General features: G+C 40.0%; 1 protein-coding gene across 1 annotated transcript in view; it reads right to left on the bottom strand.

Annotated features, from left to right (window-relative positions):
* The window catches only part of NYAP2 (neuronal tyrosine-phosphorylated phosphoinositide-3-kinase adaptor 2), a 244,088-nt gene that overhangs the window by 30,462 nt on the left and 197,334 nt on the right, over window positions 1-16,292 (bottom strand). The window contains exon 5 of the mRNA XM_059927443.1: window positions 13,708-13,811. Coding sequence (XP_059783426.1) covers window positions 13,708-13,811 — 104 coding nt within the window. The remainder of the gene's footprint in view (window positions 1-13,707; window positions 13,812-16,292) is intronic.

The following is a 16,292-nucleotide window of genomic DNA, read 5'->3' as shown; positions in this document are numbered from 1 at the left end:
AAAATGTATACTGAACTATTCATGGAGGGAGGGCTTTATAATCCCTTCTGTTACAGCTTTTAATTTGCTCCAATCCCAGTTTGTATCCTGTCCTAAATATACACTTGCATCATTATGAGACAGGAAGGGGGCGGGGCACAACGTTTAAAAGAATGACATAGCCCGAGGACACAACATAAACTGATTAGAATCAAATAGGTCCAAGATGGCGGGCGAGTCGACTTCCACTAGACCTTGAGCCTTAGGATATGCTCATTGTAACACATCAGCATGGCTAAATGACACACCCACCGGCGCCACGTTCCAAGGCCAGCCATAAAGGTCAAAAAGTGGGCCGTGGCCCAATTCCTGGAAATCCCCACCCCTTCCCCAAAATAGCTGGAATAATCCTCCCACTCATTAGCCTATGAAATTACTCACCCCTATAAAAACTGACAACCCCATACCCTGGGGCCTGTCTCGTCTTCTGAGATGGCCCACACTCTGTCTATGGAATGTGTATCTCCTTGAATAAACCTTCTTTCTCTTTACTGTGGCTCGCTCTTGAATTCTTTCCTGCTCGAAGCCAAGAACCCATACTCGGCAGCATCCCAGGAACTCAGCTGAGACCTGGGACATGACCATCTTTTCTTGCCCCACCTTTCTTTCCGGCATAATTAGAGTTTATTTTTCTAAAGTGGTGCCCATGGTATGCTCTTTCTCCTTCTAGTAATAAAGCTGATTTTAAAAAAATCAATGTTTAAGAATGAGGTGAATAGAGATCTCTCTTTCATTGTGAGTTGCAGTCATGGTGTTACTTCTCTCAGGGGCACTTGCATTTCAATCCTCTTCTCTAACATTTGTCTTTCAGTCTCCACCAGAAGGTAAAACTAGTTCATTAAATGGCTGGGGTGAGCATATGTGACGACTGTGTACAGAGCCACCTGTCAGGAGCCCAAACACTTCTGTGAATTACTATAACAGTATTGCAATGAGATGCTTATCTATTTCCACGTTTAGCTTTAATTTATTCATTCAATATAGACTAAGACCACAGACAGAGAGAACAGACTTGTGGTTGCCATGGGGGAGGGGGGGTGGAGGAGGGATGGATTGGGAGTTTGGGATTAGCACATGGAAACTGGTATATACAGAATGGATAAACAACAAGGTCCTGCTGTATAGCACAGGGAACTCTATTCAATAACCTCAGATAAACCATATGGAATAACCATATATATGTAACCATATATATATATAGACATATATATATATATAAATAACCATATATATATATAAAACTGAATCACTTTGCTGTATACCAGAAACTAACACAACGTTGTAAATCAACTCTACTCCAATAAAATAAATTTAAAAAAAATACAGACTAAGACTACTAGAGATTTCCAAGATGAAATATACATACCAGTTCTCAAAGAGCCTACAACCTAGTGAAAACAATTGTACTCCGCATCTTTAGAATCAAAAGAGATGCTCCTTGGAAAAATAAAAGAGGGGTTCTCTGGTCAGATATATTCCAGAATCATGACATATGATATCCTCCTCTTTGCAATTCCCAATGCACATCTACAAACATAAAACTCTGATATTAAAGGAATTTATCTAACCTGGCTTTCTCCAGACTGCTTTTCTGGGTAGCAAAACAGTGGATAGCACCCCTCAGACAGTGCTGTCCTTTAATACAAAAATAAGGTTATTTACCGTTGTGTATGGAAATTACAAAATACAGAGGAGATATGGAGAAATACGATATGCTTGGAAGGGCTGGGACAGCCTCAAAGATGGAGAGAACACACCTGACCCCAGACTTGGAGGATGAGTCAGAGTTGCCAGGAGCCCAGGACTAAGGAGGGTATTCCAAGGGCCAGATCATACAGGCTTTGAAATCCACACAAAGCAATTTACCTCCCCTCCTGTAGGCAATGGGGAGACTTTACAGAATTTTGCATGGAAGGGTCAACACATGGTCACTCTTGTTGCTCTGGAGGATGGATCTGGCGACAGGGGGACACTGGAGACTGGAGTTGGGGAAAAGGGAGAGAGACACTGAGCCTCTCATAAAACTGCAAGGTCATCTTGTAAGACAGTTTGGATCCAAGAAAAGCCACACCATGAAGCTGCTGGAGTGGCCCCAGGCTCACTTCCTCCTGCCCTCCTGTCCCGTGGCTTGTCTTGTTTCCCCCAAGGCACCACGCTTTCTTAGAGGCAAGACAGTGCTTTGCACTTCTTTACTCAACTAAAAAGTTTAATAAAAACAGCCTATAAGTTGAATAAATGAATGACTGAAAATAGGCACCTACACTTAAACATTCTGGTTTAAACTGTGCTTTCATATGAATTATCTCATTTCATATGGATGTAGAAATCAAAATACCTGGAAATTCCATGAAGCCCAGGACAGCCACCATTGGATGTGAGCGCTTCCCACATAAGGCTTCTTCAAGGGTTCCTGTTCCATTATTGGGGTTTATATCAGAGAAGTGACAACAGAGATTGTGTTCCTTCCTAGGTTGTATCCTGAATGGTAAGTGACTTTGGCTCTGCTGGCTTCTCCTGAAAGGCCTCTCCCCACTTTCATATGCAAAGTTGACTGGGTTGGGTAAGATTACACCTGATACCTTTTGCTCCTTCAGATAACCTCCTCATTTTCTGGAAAGGAAGTCATCATATGCAGCATTCCACATACTATCCCCGTCAAAATAGCTGACAACCAGGGATTATTAACTAGCTCTAATGCAGCACTTACTTTAGAAAACAAAGGCTTTGAAGTGACAGTATGGTTGTTTCTCCACCCCTCCTCACCCCCTTTAAAGTGTCTGCTCATTGGATGGACGTAAAAGCCCAGAAGCCAGATAAATCTCACTGAATGCATTTTTGGTCTTTTGTGTGTTGTTGGTTAATCTACAGGAGTAGTCTAGATGCTGGGGCTCAGGAGTGCCTGTTTGGGAAGGGGATGTATTTTCCTTTCAGAATGCGGAAAGAGTTAGATGTACTCAAGTGTTGAGATTCTCAAGTGTGCACACACGTGCACACTGGCACTCGCACACACACGCACACGCCTGCATGGCTGAGCTCTCAGGACACCAGCCCGTGGTCCACAAAAGAATGATGCAACTGAGTGACAGTGAGCTTTCTTCCAGGAGTTACCGTCCCAACCCCGTCCCACCTTCGGAGATCTGGCCTTAGGTGGTGCCTTGTTCAGTTGAAGTCTGAATTGAATTTGCCCCTCTGCTATGTAGCTTTTAATCTAGAAAAGTTATAAGACGAGACCCGGAAAGTCGAAGAATGAGTAAATAAATGGATGAAAGAAAATGAAGGAAGGTGAGTTTTACAAAGAGAGCAAGTTCAGAGAGACAGCTATTTATGGTAGAAAATAAAGCAGGAGTTTAGTGGCTAGAACCTCCTGGACTTACACCTCATGTCCATACAGCCACTTCCTAGCTAGAAACCTTCAACAGGTAACAGGTTCTCCAGCCTCAATTTTCTCATGAGTAAAATGGGGATAATATTGCCTACTTCATAAGCATATCGTGAGAATAAAATTGTATGATACGGCATTCTGGACACCATGCCAAGCACGTAATAAGCCCTCAATGAAAACCATTTTAGAAATCTGCTTTATTTGGGGAAGGTGCTTTCCACCTGAAGGCTAATGTTTACTTGCAGCACAGAATAAAGAACAAAGATTTGCCCAGCAGGTGAGCTAGGTGGAGAAACTGAAGCTGTCTAGAACTCCCTGAGTAAGGCACTCACAATGTGGCTGTGCTTATTATTCTGAGTCAAGCGTAGTCTAACTCTGAACCGATATTAATATAATGTAAACATTTCTTGCTAATCCACCTGTAACTTAAGTTAGAGGTAAATTTACCCACTGGTTAGGGAGACTGCTCTTTTCAGGAATGACTCTTAAGCCATGTGTGTTAAACATGTTAATCTCAAACAAAACCAAGAAGGAATTCTTCCATTCAGCCAAGCTATCTCTGCTCCTTCACTTTCCAGTCTTCAAAATAGGGATGACGATCCCCTTTTTCGAGGCGCAGTCTGGATTTAGAGAAATACAATATGCAGAAAATGTCAGAAATCCTACTGAAAACATCTGCATCTATTCATAAATAATATATAAAACTCAGAGATCACTGGCTGTGATACTAGCTCCCCACACACAAAAGTCTAGAAAGGTGCATTTGAAAGTTAGACAGCTTAAAATTACAAAACTAAAGTAATGAAAAATGTCCAAAACAAATATCATACAAAAAGTTTGCCCTGGGTTTCTATAAGCATTATGCTTATTACCCCAAACAGCATACCATCTCTGACATAAAGCAGTTTTAATTCAATCCTTTCTAAAACCTAAACACAGTTTGCAAAGTGCATTTCAGACACTAGGTGGCGCCACGTGTCCACCCAATGTTATATTATTTTCCCCAAACTAGGTTGGCCAGCCCATCTAAGGGCCTGACCTGCATTTTAACAGTTAGAGCCTGTGATGGGGAAGGCTTCTAAAATGCGATGTCTGCTAATAACTGGCAGCAGAATACAAGCATAGCATTTAGTTCTCAAATGGAGTTATCAATCTGTAAAGCTTTAATACTCCTTCAATTGCTCTCTATGTGTACAACTCAAACAAGACCTACAGTTATAAATTCATAATTTGTCCTCTAGACTTGAAGCCAAAGCTTCACTTTCAACTCTACTGACATTTTGAATAAATCTAGCAGCTAAATATTTTCAACAGCCTCCCAAAGTCTCTATTTTCTAAAAAAAAAAAAAATTTGACACGGAATTGGAAACTTTAAAGATCTGCTTGAAAACACATGGTATAGACTAATGTGACAGTAAATGGATTTAAAATCTTCAGCTTCACTTCCCCAGACACAGCCATATTATTGTTAGCTTAGTAGACTACACCACTCTTGGCATTTGAAGAGGAACAAACGAGGATTCCAAAAACTACGATAAATAAAAATATAAAACATATTCCTTTGCCTCTGATTTTGCGTAAGAAATACCAAGTAGTGGCAACTGATCTCCATGTATTGGGACGAGATTGGCACACATTCACTTGGCAAGACGGAATGTTGTTAAAATTTAGGCCTCCTTGTTTCCATAACATTGATAATGCAATATCCTTAGTGCTTTCTTCATTTAAAAGGAAAAACATAAAAACGATAAACAAAAACAAGTTACATGGATATAATGGGCATATAAAAGTTAAACTGATATAGTGGGATAACATATCATAATGGGCATGCTTGTGGGTAAATACATGTGCAGATAAGAAAACAAAGCCTCTCAAAGTGTGGTCTGGGGAAACTTTCAGTAAATGTTGAAGTTGCAACAACTGTATCCTGTGTCTTTGCAGATAACAGCGTCCCCAGGGGCTCTAGCATTTTCATTACGTTCATTCGCATTGGAACCCAAGTAGGAGAGTAAAGCAGTGTTAGGGGACCCGTGACATTTCTGAATTGATACCCTTAGTCGACTTCTACTCACTTTACTTCCAAACCACACGTGGGACCCTACAAGGAAAGAAGAAATGCTAGATACAGACTCCTTATTACATGGTAAATAACTAAATATCTAATTTCCTATTTGGAGGAGAAGGAATAATGAATATAATCCTATCAAGTGTACCAAGAGGTGGTAGGAGAAACCAATCTGTCTCAGATGCTGTCAGTAAAGAGATACACTGTCTAGAGAATTTAAAGTCAGTAATAAAACTGACTAAAAATCTGTCCGCTTTTTATTAACACCACATGCTAGCAGTTCTATACAAGGTCGGTGATACAGGGTGGACAGAACCGTTCCCTCCATGCCCATCCCTTTTGAAATACCACTGACTACAATGACTCTTCTCCTTAGGACTTGCCAGCAAGCAGGAAAGTTGCATTTTGGCAGAAGGAAAAGCTATAAGGGAAAGAATTCTTATTTTTCTAATAGGTAATGTCTGTCCAGGACTTTACACACATATGTTATCTGATTAATCCTCAACAACAACCACACAAGGCAGATAATACTGCCCCCATTTTACAGATGAGAAAACAGCCTCTGAAAAGTTGAGCAATGTATTCAAGGTCACACAGCGACCAACGGGTGGAGCCAGGGTTCTGATGGACGTCTTACATCCTCTAAACCTCACAATTTTAACCAGCTGAGTAGTTGGGACTCATAGACTGACATCATAGACTGATCATTTTGACAGTTGGTACAGAACTTGGACAAGGTGTAACCTCACTTTAGTATCCTTAGTTGTCATGGGATAATAATGGGGTAGGGCTGTAGAGAGCACACCTACAATGATGTAAGGACGCTCTCAAAACCATCCTGGCGCACAATGAGCTCATCAGAGATGACAGCAAATGGTACGTGGTTTCCATCCCACAAACTTCATCTAAGAACCCCAGACACATTTTTTCCCTTCCATGTGTTAAAGAACGCTGGACTCTATACCTAAGCAACTTCACACCTTCCCCTGTAGCTGGATGGCTAAGTTGACAATTCTCATGCTGAAGAGGATGCACGCAGGTACGGGGACGAGGCAGAGTCAGAGGCGGGCACCTCAGAGTCCCTTTGCCCCACCCCTACCCTTGTTGGTCAACGCGTTCAAGATTTCTCAGAGAACATCCTCTTGTTTTGTTACACTCTGCCTCCTACTCCAAGGGCATAAATGCAAGATTATTGGGTGGGGGGATTGGAATGGGGGCAAAGGGATGGGTTTGTTTAGTTTCATTCTACTCAATCTTGAAGTTATTGAGAGACTGGTCATGAGACTACTGGCCTTTAAAAAGTGACCCCAAATATTCTGCCACTTGAAATATACAGCAGTTAACAAGCACACGATGCCTACATAATATGTCAAAATTTCTCAGTTCAGATTGTGGTCTGTCCTGGAAAGCAATCTGAGTTTCTACCATCTGGTCTATGGCCATATGACCCTGAACGTGCCTGATCTTGTCTGAATTCTTTGTATGACAGAATTCAGGACACATATTACTGTTATTTGAAGGTGACAACAACATCTTGTTTCTTCTTTAAATACGACACTAATTATAGGGAGCCCCACAAAGTACTAAAGCCTACCATTTTTATAAATCAACCGGACAGGACTGTAGAGGGCACACATAAGACAAAGCCTTTGTTTGTTTACTTTTTGGCCCTTGCATTATTTTAATGCAATGACACCATAATACAAAGCAATAGATCAATATAACCACTGACACTCCTATTTGTAACATGAATTTATTCCACTTTTCACAAGCCTAGATCCAATCTCTTTGGTAAATAACATTATTATAACAAATAACTATAATTTCTTTGTAACATAATCTTTGTTAAGATAACATTTTACTTTACAATTTGAAGTTCTTACAGATAAACCCTTCCCCAATAAGATGCTGTAAACATCTTATCTTTACATGGCATTGTAAACTTAGTGGGGTTTTCCAAGCCCCCCCATCAGGCTTTTCCATGTTTGGAAATATATGTCAGGTTAACTTGTATGCAGGATGAAAAAACAATAGGAGTTATTTAAAACCTATTGCATAGCCTGGAGGAAGTTCTGTGATGGTGGGAATCTCTGTGCATGAATGAAGTAAGTTCAGCTTTAGCTAATTGGTTATATGTTCTTTTTCTGTTTTTTTTTTTTTTTTTTTTTTTTACCATTTCCATCATATGATGTAACCCTGAGCATACGATCAAACCAGCCATATAAAGGTACAAACGCGATGTAAACATTCTTTTAGTTCAGGCCTGATAGGACCTGGAATACCACAGGGTCTCAAAAAAAAGGTTTGTTCAACTCTTAAGCAAGGGATGGTAGAAAAGGGGCCCCTTCATCACGTTAAGTTGGGGAGCCACATGTTCCCCACCCACATATTCTGCTCTTTCCTCTTCCTGACACTGTTTTCTCCCATCAAACACAAAACCTTAACTACTAGATAGGAGCACTTGACATTGTATATACAACTGATCAGATGAAACCTCATAACACATATGTTCCAGGACCCAGGGCTGGAATAAAGCAAGTATGGTCTTGGCAAAGCAAGTATGGTCTTGGCAAAGGAAGTCACATCTACACTAATGGCAGCACAGGAATTCTAAAGAGAACTGAAGTTTTTCTACTGTTAAGAGCTTGTAAGGCAAGGAATGTCACTCGCCATCCAGTTCTACAAAGATTAAGTCATTAGCCACTGCCATCAGTGACCTGCAGTGCATCCTGAAAGGAATTCAGGGTGCAGATCAGGATCAGGTATTCTGTGCCCTGGGGAAAACAGGCAAAAACAGGCCCTCAGATAGTTAGAAATATTTCAAGAGAAATTTTTTATGAACCTGGATTCTTGCATTTCCACATACTTAGAAAAAACACTAATATCATTAACTGAGATAGCCTTTCTTCGTGACTAGCAGTAGTAACGTTCTCCTGAGATGTTTGCTTGATAGCGCGTACCCCTCTCCCCTGGCCTCTCCCCTCAGCTCTCGGGAGCAGTTCCTCAGAACTATCTGAGAAGCTATAGTTCCCAGGCTATCGTCCTCAGTAAGTCCCTGAATAAAACTGAAACTCCCAGCTCTCACACTGTGTGTTATTTTATTTCAGATGTTAGGTTTGTTTTCATTTCTCTACCTGATCCAATGCACAGAAGCTGAAATTAAATAAGAATATACCCTTTAAGTTTACATTACTGAGAAATGTGGGCAGGCATCGAGTGGCTGAAATTAGAATTCCTTTCCATGTCCTTGTCGGAGTATTTATGTTACTATACTCAGGATCCCTTTGTCTTTAGTCTTCCTCACGCTCTCCAGGCTCCTACAAGTTTTGTGTGCAAATGTCCTGATTGTCTGAGAGTTACAAAAGCCCAGACCTCACACACAGGCTGCGAAAGAGCAATGGTCTGCTCAAAGCTTTCAGGCAAAGCACACTGAGGCTGTGGGACCAATCAAAACACCTCGCTACCCTGAAGGTATTAAAGACCAAGAGAAAAGACAAAATTCGATTGTGTGAGAAAAACATTTTTCCGAGGATATATAGAAAGAGACATTCATCGAGAGAGATATTTAGTAAGTCAACCAAAGTCATTGAGTGTCACACTCTAAAATGGGTAAAGTCTTTGTCAGGGAATCCTCTTAAATTCTCAATCTTAGTCTTTCATATGTACTGATCCCTAATTTCTATCTTTGGATGATTTAGCTCCCATTTTTTTTAACTGTATATAGAAAACAACTTTGACATCCGGGCATGTCCAGAAACACACCCTAGACATGCATCAAGCTGTGGATGCTAATATGTTCTTCCATTATCTAGGAAAGCTGGCCACATGCTGGCGTGCAGACATAGCCATGGAGCCCATGGGAAAAAAGAAGGCATTCTGCTCTGCAGGAGCCCAGGCAGGCTCTCATTAGGCCCCAGCAGGGTCATCAAGTGAAAGGAGGATGTTAGGAGCTTGGAGGGAGTCCAGAGGGCTGCCATCAAAAGAAATAAATGTTTGAGAAATAATACTGAAGGGGCAAGTTGAAAAGAACTGGGCTTGTTTCCTTGGATAACAGCTTATAAGCGCACAGCATGGACCAGCCTGGGCAAGGCCTCTTCTGGGTAGTGAGAAGGCAGCTCTCAAGCCACACAGGGCCCACGGAACAAGAGATAATGGCTTCAGGGGTGATTTTTAAATTTCTAGAGAAATGTGGGGCTCTCAGATTTTGAAATGTATGTCCAAAGGAAGTGACAGATGGCTTTCTGTTACCCCCTTCCCAACATCAAGGATAATCAGAGATAATCTAGTTTAGAACAATTGACAAACCTCAGAGAGAAGGTGAGTTCAACACTTAGGTCACTGTTAGCTCTGTGATTCCCTGATTTGACTTGAGGGGCTGTTACTTAAAAAATGTGAAGTGTGTGTGTTAGTGAGTGCGTGATTGTGTGTGTGTGTGATAGTGCGCAGAGTATGTGAGAGTTTGTGTGTATGCATGTGCATAAGTATATTGGGAGTGTGTGTGTGTGTGTGTGTGTGTGTGTGTGTGTCAGAGGATGTGGCTCTCATCTCCTTCCTTCCCAGAAAAATAAGTACAAACATTTCTTGGGAACATTTTTCCAAAGAGAGCTGGCACTTTTGTCTGGAGACACACCCTAGCTGCTCCTTCCTTGAAGGAAAGCCTGGCTTTCTCATGGCCCTGCTCCTTAGTTTCTATTCCATCACCTGCTGCAGTAAAACTAGAGATGGCCCCATCTCCAGAGTAATGGGGGTCACTAACACCATAGGCCAGAGATGGAGGGATCACATGAACATCATTTGCTGTCTATAGAGGCACTCACACTTCTTTCTTCTGAGTACACAGCTTTCTACTTCACTACAGAAGAAAAAAAAAAAGATAAAGTGATGTGCTTCAAGTTCAAAATATTTCTCCTATACAGTTTTGCTTTTATAAATAAGAAAATAAAATAGCTTTCTCATGGAAGCTGCAGAAATTCAATCTAATTTCCAAAGGTTTGCTTTATGACAAATGCCAAAATATGTGGTTGCTTTGCCGTAAAATTCCAAGGAAAGGTCACTTTCCCCTAATTGCCCCGTGACTGCTCTATTTATTCAGGAGTGAATTAAGAAAGAAAAGATCTATTTGTCATCTCACCGAGTTTTAGAGAGTATTACACGTTGTGTAAGAAGCTCTAAATGCTTTGGAACTCATACTTCTTTCTTGAGCTTCCCGTCTTCTCTTACGTATTTTAAAGTTCCAGTCAGATGAAACTATACATTTCTACACATCTTGTGTCTCCTATATTACCTGAAGCCGAAACAGACTGCATAGCCAAGCAAACATTACCTCCACTTTTATTTTTACACAAATGCCCTTGGTGGGCGGTCACTATGCGCCCCGGGCTCCTCGGCGGGTCAGTCAATCACTACTGTCTCCAGATTCTTTAAGGGTGGTCCATCATCATTGGCCTAGGCTCCTGGGGGTGAGCGTCAGTCCCTTTTGGCCAGCTCTACCCATCTCTGCTGGAGTAACCTCCGTCCCTTCTGTCTCCTCCTGCAATACTTCTTAGAAAGCTCCAACCATGATCTGAAGTGGTGGGTGAAAAACTAGTACTGAGGGAGCTGAAAAGAGATAAGATGTGAACAACCTGGAAAAAAAAACACAGCTCCTTCTCTATGAGCAGAAATGTCCCATAATATGGCTTCTTAAAGCCAGACTCCTCAATAGATAAGCACTACTGGAATTATTTCAGTGACTGCTTTTGTTTGTCTGAAACAGATCGCATGGGCTTCCAAAGATTTCCAAGTAAGAAGTCTATCAATCGTCTATTAAGCGTTCTGTGTTTTAGTAACTATCAAGAATCCCGGTGGGGGAAAAACACTTTTTAAAAAAGTGACCAGGATGATTATTTGTTGGATAATGCTAGGTGTTCCGCATCCTAGTTTGTGTACGAATAGTCAATGTTTTTAAATGTCTTTCACCATTGCCTGGGGTGACTGAGCCTAGGGCTGTGTCATCCTGGTTGTAACTTAAGGAGACATCTCAGTCAAGAGCATGGGAATTAGGTGAGAAGAGGGTCTTCAATAAGTACCCATTGCCTTTAGTTCAATTCCAAGTTGTAGGAATGCAGAGCAAGGTTCTTCTGAGCCATGTTTACCCCGTTAGCACTAGGATATGGGAAGAGGTGAATACTACATCTGGTCACAAGCCACAGGGGAGAGACTCAGAGGCCAGCCTTCTAATTTGCAGCCCTGACACCCCTTCTATGATGTGGCTGTGTGCCAGAATCTCTCCTGGTTGGAGAGGAAAAGTGCAGCATCTAAGTAACAAGAGGGTCTTTCTCCTGTTGCTGTATTTTGAAGAATGAAGAGCATCCTACCAGGTAAGCGAAGAGCTGATAATGCAAAGGCACAAAGTTGTACCTTGTTTCTGTTCTGTAAGTTACCCCAGGAAACTGCTTTCATTGAGAATTGAAGGGGCGTAGGATGAAACGACTATAAAGATAATTAGGAAAAAAAGCAAATGAAAACAAAGAGCACAAAACCTCTCTGAGATACCGAGGTAATGCAATAGCAAGGTATATATACTTGGAAAATTGATTGTATTAATGCAATCCTCCGCCAGCTAGCTAAAGTTCTCTCCTTTCTGTATTCAAGTTTTTAAGCTTTGAAAATCTGTAAATGTAATATTTTGGAATAGCTTTAATCAACTAAGGTGGCAATTTATCTTAGTGAGGTTGATTGTGTTATTTATTTATTTATTCATTGTCTTATTGTTTCTACTGCTTTTATACCCCAAAAAGTGTTTGAGGTGGATTCATTTGGTTACAAAGCATTTAAAATGTTAAATTAAGACACAAGAAATTCTAAATGGCACTTGAGATGCTCTTGAGAGGAACCTCTCATCTCTTTCATTTGTAGATATCTCATATATTCATAAATCAAATCCTGTGCATATTTAAGCCAGACCAAAATACTATAAAGCACCCTGTCTCCCATTAGAAAAAATGCAATTATTCTTCCTGGTTATGTTTTTAAAATAGCTTGACATTTATATAATTGATGAATATGTAATTTGCTAATCAGTAATGGACAGTTCCCATGGAGGTATCATTGCTAGTTTTATAATTTACAATTTCAGAAGAGTTTTATGAAAGTGAACATTAAAGCTGGGAAGCAGAGAGAAACCACTCCAGGATGGCATTATCCTATTTAACACCCATAATATATTTAACAGTAACAACAATTAAGCTTCACAAATTGTCATTGTACTGAATTCCTATTGGATGAATTATAGATAGAGCAATTATATGTAGTGATTTTTCCCCATACTATATCCTCCGTACACAAGCATGTACCCATGAACATCAGAGCAACATATTGTACTATAAAGGATTAAATGATACTGTAGCTTATGCCTTTATTTCTTGTATCTTTTCTCCAAATGATAATAGAGATCTCATATACCATGCATAAACACTTACATTCCCTTACTGAGAACATTTCTGATATTTTTGGTATAAGAGAGAAAAGTGTCATTTATTTAAAGACTGCCTTACTAATCTACAGTTTTGGGTAAATACCTAGATTATCTGGTTGGTCAATTTGTCTTTTTGGCCAAGAAAAAAGACTAGCTGCCATGTTCAATCCAAATGAGTTGGTATATGAATATTTATCAGGACATCAATATTCACTGTCTTACAATCATGCTCCAAGCTAAATAAAAATAAAAGTAAAACGGCCACAAATATTACAGTATAATAGGATAAGAACTAAACAATATGTACAAATTCATTGACAACATCTGTGCAAGTGTTGTGGACAAAACATTTAAAAAGAAATCTACATAAAACAAAGTCGGTAAATTTATCAAACGTTGATAAATTTTCGGAGACAGTATAAAAGTACACAAAACATGGAAGAGAGAAAGAACTTTAAAAAAATAACCACTAAGCCAATACATATAGTACAAGTTTACATTTATATTACAGAATGATGGAAACCAGAGACAAAAACGATTTGGTAACAAACAGCAAAGAAAGTTGCGCCAATCACAGGGAAGGAAGACTTCCCTTTTTGGATGAAAACACAGAGGGCCACAGCTCACCCCTCCCACCCATACACACACAGAAAAATAAAAGCAAATGCAAAAGTTGTTACAGCAACACACGACAGACAGAGGTGGAAAGCGTTTGGCATGTCGCATCACAGGAAGTCAATCACGATTGGCTAACGATGATGGTACCTGGCTCTGTTGCAGGTCACTGGCTTGCCTGAGAGGAGTAACGGATGGAGGGGGCACACCTGATGTGGACGCGGACCGGCCTAGTTTGCAGCTTACTTTCGGTTCTGCGAACAAGGGGGAAAGACAGAGCATTAGCTGAGCAAAGTCTGCAAGGATGAACCGGATCCCAGACTTTATTCTGGTTTTGCTACGTGTCCTTTTAATACACTGAATTCTTCTGATGTTTGCTAATCATTGGCAGGTGATGAAACAATTTCATAACAATTGATTCTAAAATGAGCCTTGTTCACAGGTCAGCTCCCGGGAATAAAGAACAAACCACTTAAGTTCCACGCCTTGTTGCCTTGCACACTTTACCCTATTTAGAGTGAATTTCTATAGAGTGATTACTGGAGCAACAAAATCCCATTGGGGAAAAAGCCAGTGACATGACTATTTTTGGTGCTTCATTTTCAGTCTTGGTCCAAGGGTCTCCTGTGTCCTAAAATGTCTTTTCCACTCTCTCCAAATTTTTCTTGCATCCCTCCCTCCTTTCATTCTTTCTTTTCTTCATTTGTTCTCTTATTCTTTCCTTCTTTTTCTAATTTCCTAACTTTCTAATTTTCAAGTCTATATTGTTGTGCTGATTACTTTCACCATGTTTTCAATGTAACATTTCTCTAACTTCATTTGCTTTTAATTGTATAACCACTTCTAAGACTTTTGACATCTTTCATAATAATATTATTTTTCAAAATTAAAAAGCCTTCCCCTAACTCTTCCTCTATTTAAGGAGCCTAAATAGGCTGCTTAGGTCATTATCAAGATACTTTGGAGACTGCAATTTGGGGAATGGAAAGAGATCCCTTCATTCAAGAAGCTCAGAATTTATGGTGTACAGAGGACACTGATTTTCAGACATATTTGAAGGTATTTATAAAGGAGAAAAAGGCATTAAAAGAAAAGCTGACATCTGTGCTTTTGCCACAAACTTTTATACTAGCTGTCAGTTTTTGAGTGCCTAGTATATCCCAGCTTCTGTTTGGGCTGCACTTAAATTATCTCTAATCTTAAAGATAATCTTTAGAGTTACAGAGTTAGCTATAAATGCTCCCAATTTACAAATTAGAAACCTGAGGCTCAGCAAGGTTAATATTTGCATTGCAAATACACAAGCACTTTTCAAAAAAACCTTTCATTATATTAATAAATTTGACTTAAAGATGAAACTCTCTGAACTAGCGGCTTCAAATGATATTACATCACTAATTTACCAAACAGTGGCAAGCTGATGCTGGAGAACAAGTTCTGTGCTGAATAGGAACACTATCTTTATGCCACTTTTATATAAGCTGCTCTTCAGAGAAAAGCTTTGCTCTGTCTGCATCACATGACCTACGGCTAACTTCAGCCTCTGCTAACTGCCTTCTGACCATTCTCTCTCCATCCTTCACAGACACCAGATACAGATACAAAGAGTAAGATAAGTTTGTGTCCATTCACACAGAGACCTTTAAATACACCCTCACCCACACACAAATTTCCTCTCCCACCCCTGCTTCAAACTATTAAACAATGTCTCACATCCATATTAGAATGGTTATCTTAACGGGTACTAATAGCATCTTTCTTGGCAAATTAGTCTTTTTCTCTGTGCTTCTGATTTAGCAAGAAAAAAAAGACAATAAGCAGGCTTTGGATTATGAGATGATTCCACTAGCTATATGACCTTAGAAAACGTTTTTCATATCATTTAAGTTTTATTTCTTTTCAAAAAAAATGAATATAATCATTTACTCATTATTCAGAATCCATTTATTTTATACCTACTATGTGCCAGGGATTGTACAGAGTGTGGTCACCAAAAACCCACTCTTGCCCTAAGAGAGACTTACAGTCTATCCGGGAGCAAAGATATTAAACAACAAATTATGCATTTGATTATATAAAAGCAGCTGTGATCAGCCCTCTTGGTGGAATTATCAGTGGTAGAACATTTGCTGGGGGAATGAACAGGTGTTAGAAGGATGCTGGCATCTACTTTGTGGGCAGTAAAATTAAAGAGCTCATTTGTTCTTTGCTCTTTCAACAAACATTTATCAAGGGCCCACCACGTACAAAGCACTGCAATGAGTGCTAAAAATATGGGTGAGGAAGACACCGATTTCCCATATTTTAATGAGGTTTATGTTTACTCAGGGGAGACAAACAGTACGCCTAAAATGGTTTCCTGAAAATTCAGAAAAATTAGAAAGGAGAAGTACACAGTGCCATGGTATCATTGATCAAGATATGCCTCGTGTTCTGGGAGCTAGGGAAGGCTGGGCCCTAAAAGAGCTGTAGTATCATAGGATATTTGTTCTTCTCTGTCTGGCTCACTTCACTTAGTATGATAATCTCTAGGTCCATCCCTGTTGCTGCAAATGACATTATTTCATTCTTTTTATGGCTGAATAATATTCCATTGTGTGTGTGTGCGTGTGTGTGCGTGTATGCATCTCACATCTTCTTTATCCATTCATCTGTCAATGGACACTTAGGTTGCTTCCATGTCTTGGCTATTGTAAACAGGGCTGCTATGAACATTGGGGTGCATGTGTCTGTTC

This window comes from Balaenoptera ricei, chromosome 7, assembly GCF_028023285.1.
Source record: "Balaenoptera ricei isolate mBalRic1 chromosome 7, mBalRic1.hap2, whole genome shotgun sequence".
NCBI lineage: Eukaryota > Metazoa > Chordata > Mammalia > Artiodactyla > Balaenopteridae > Balaenoptera > Balaenoptera ricei.
Note: the sequence above shows the minus strand (reverse complement) of the source record. Positions and strands in the feature narration are given on the sequence as shown.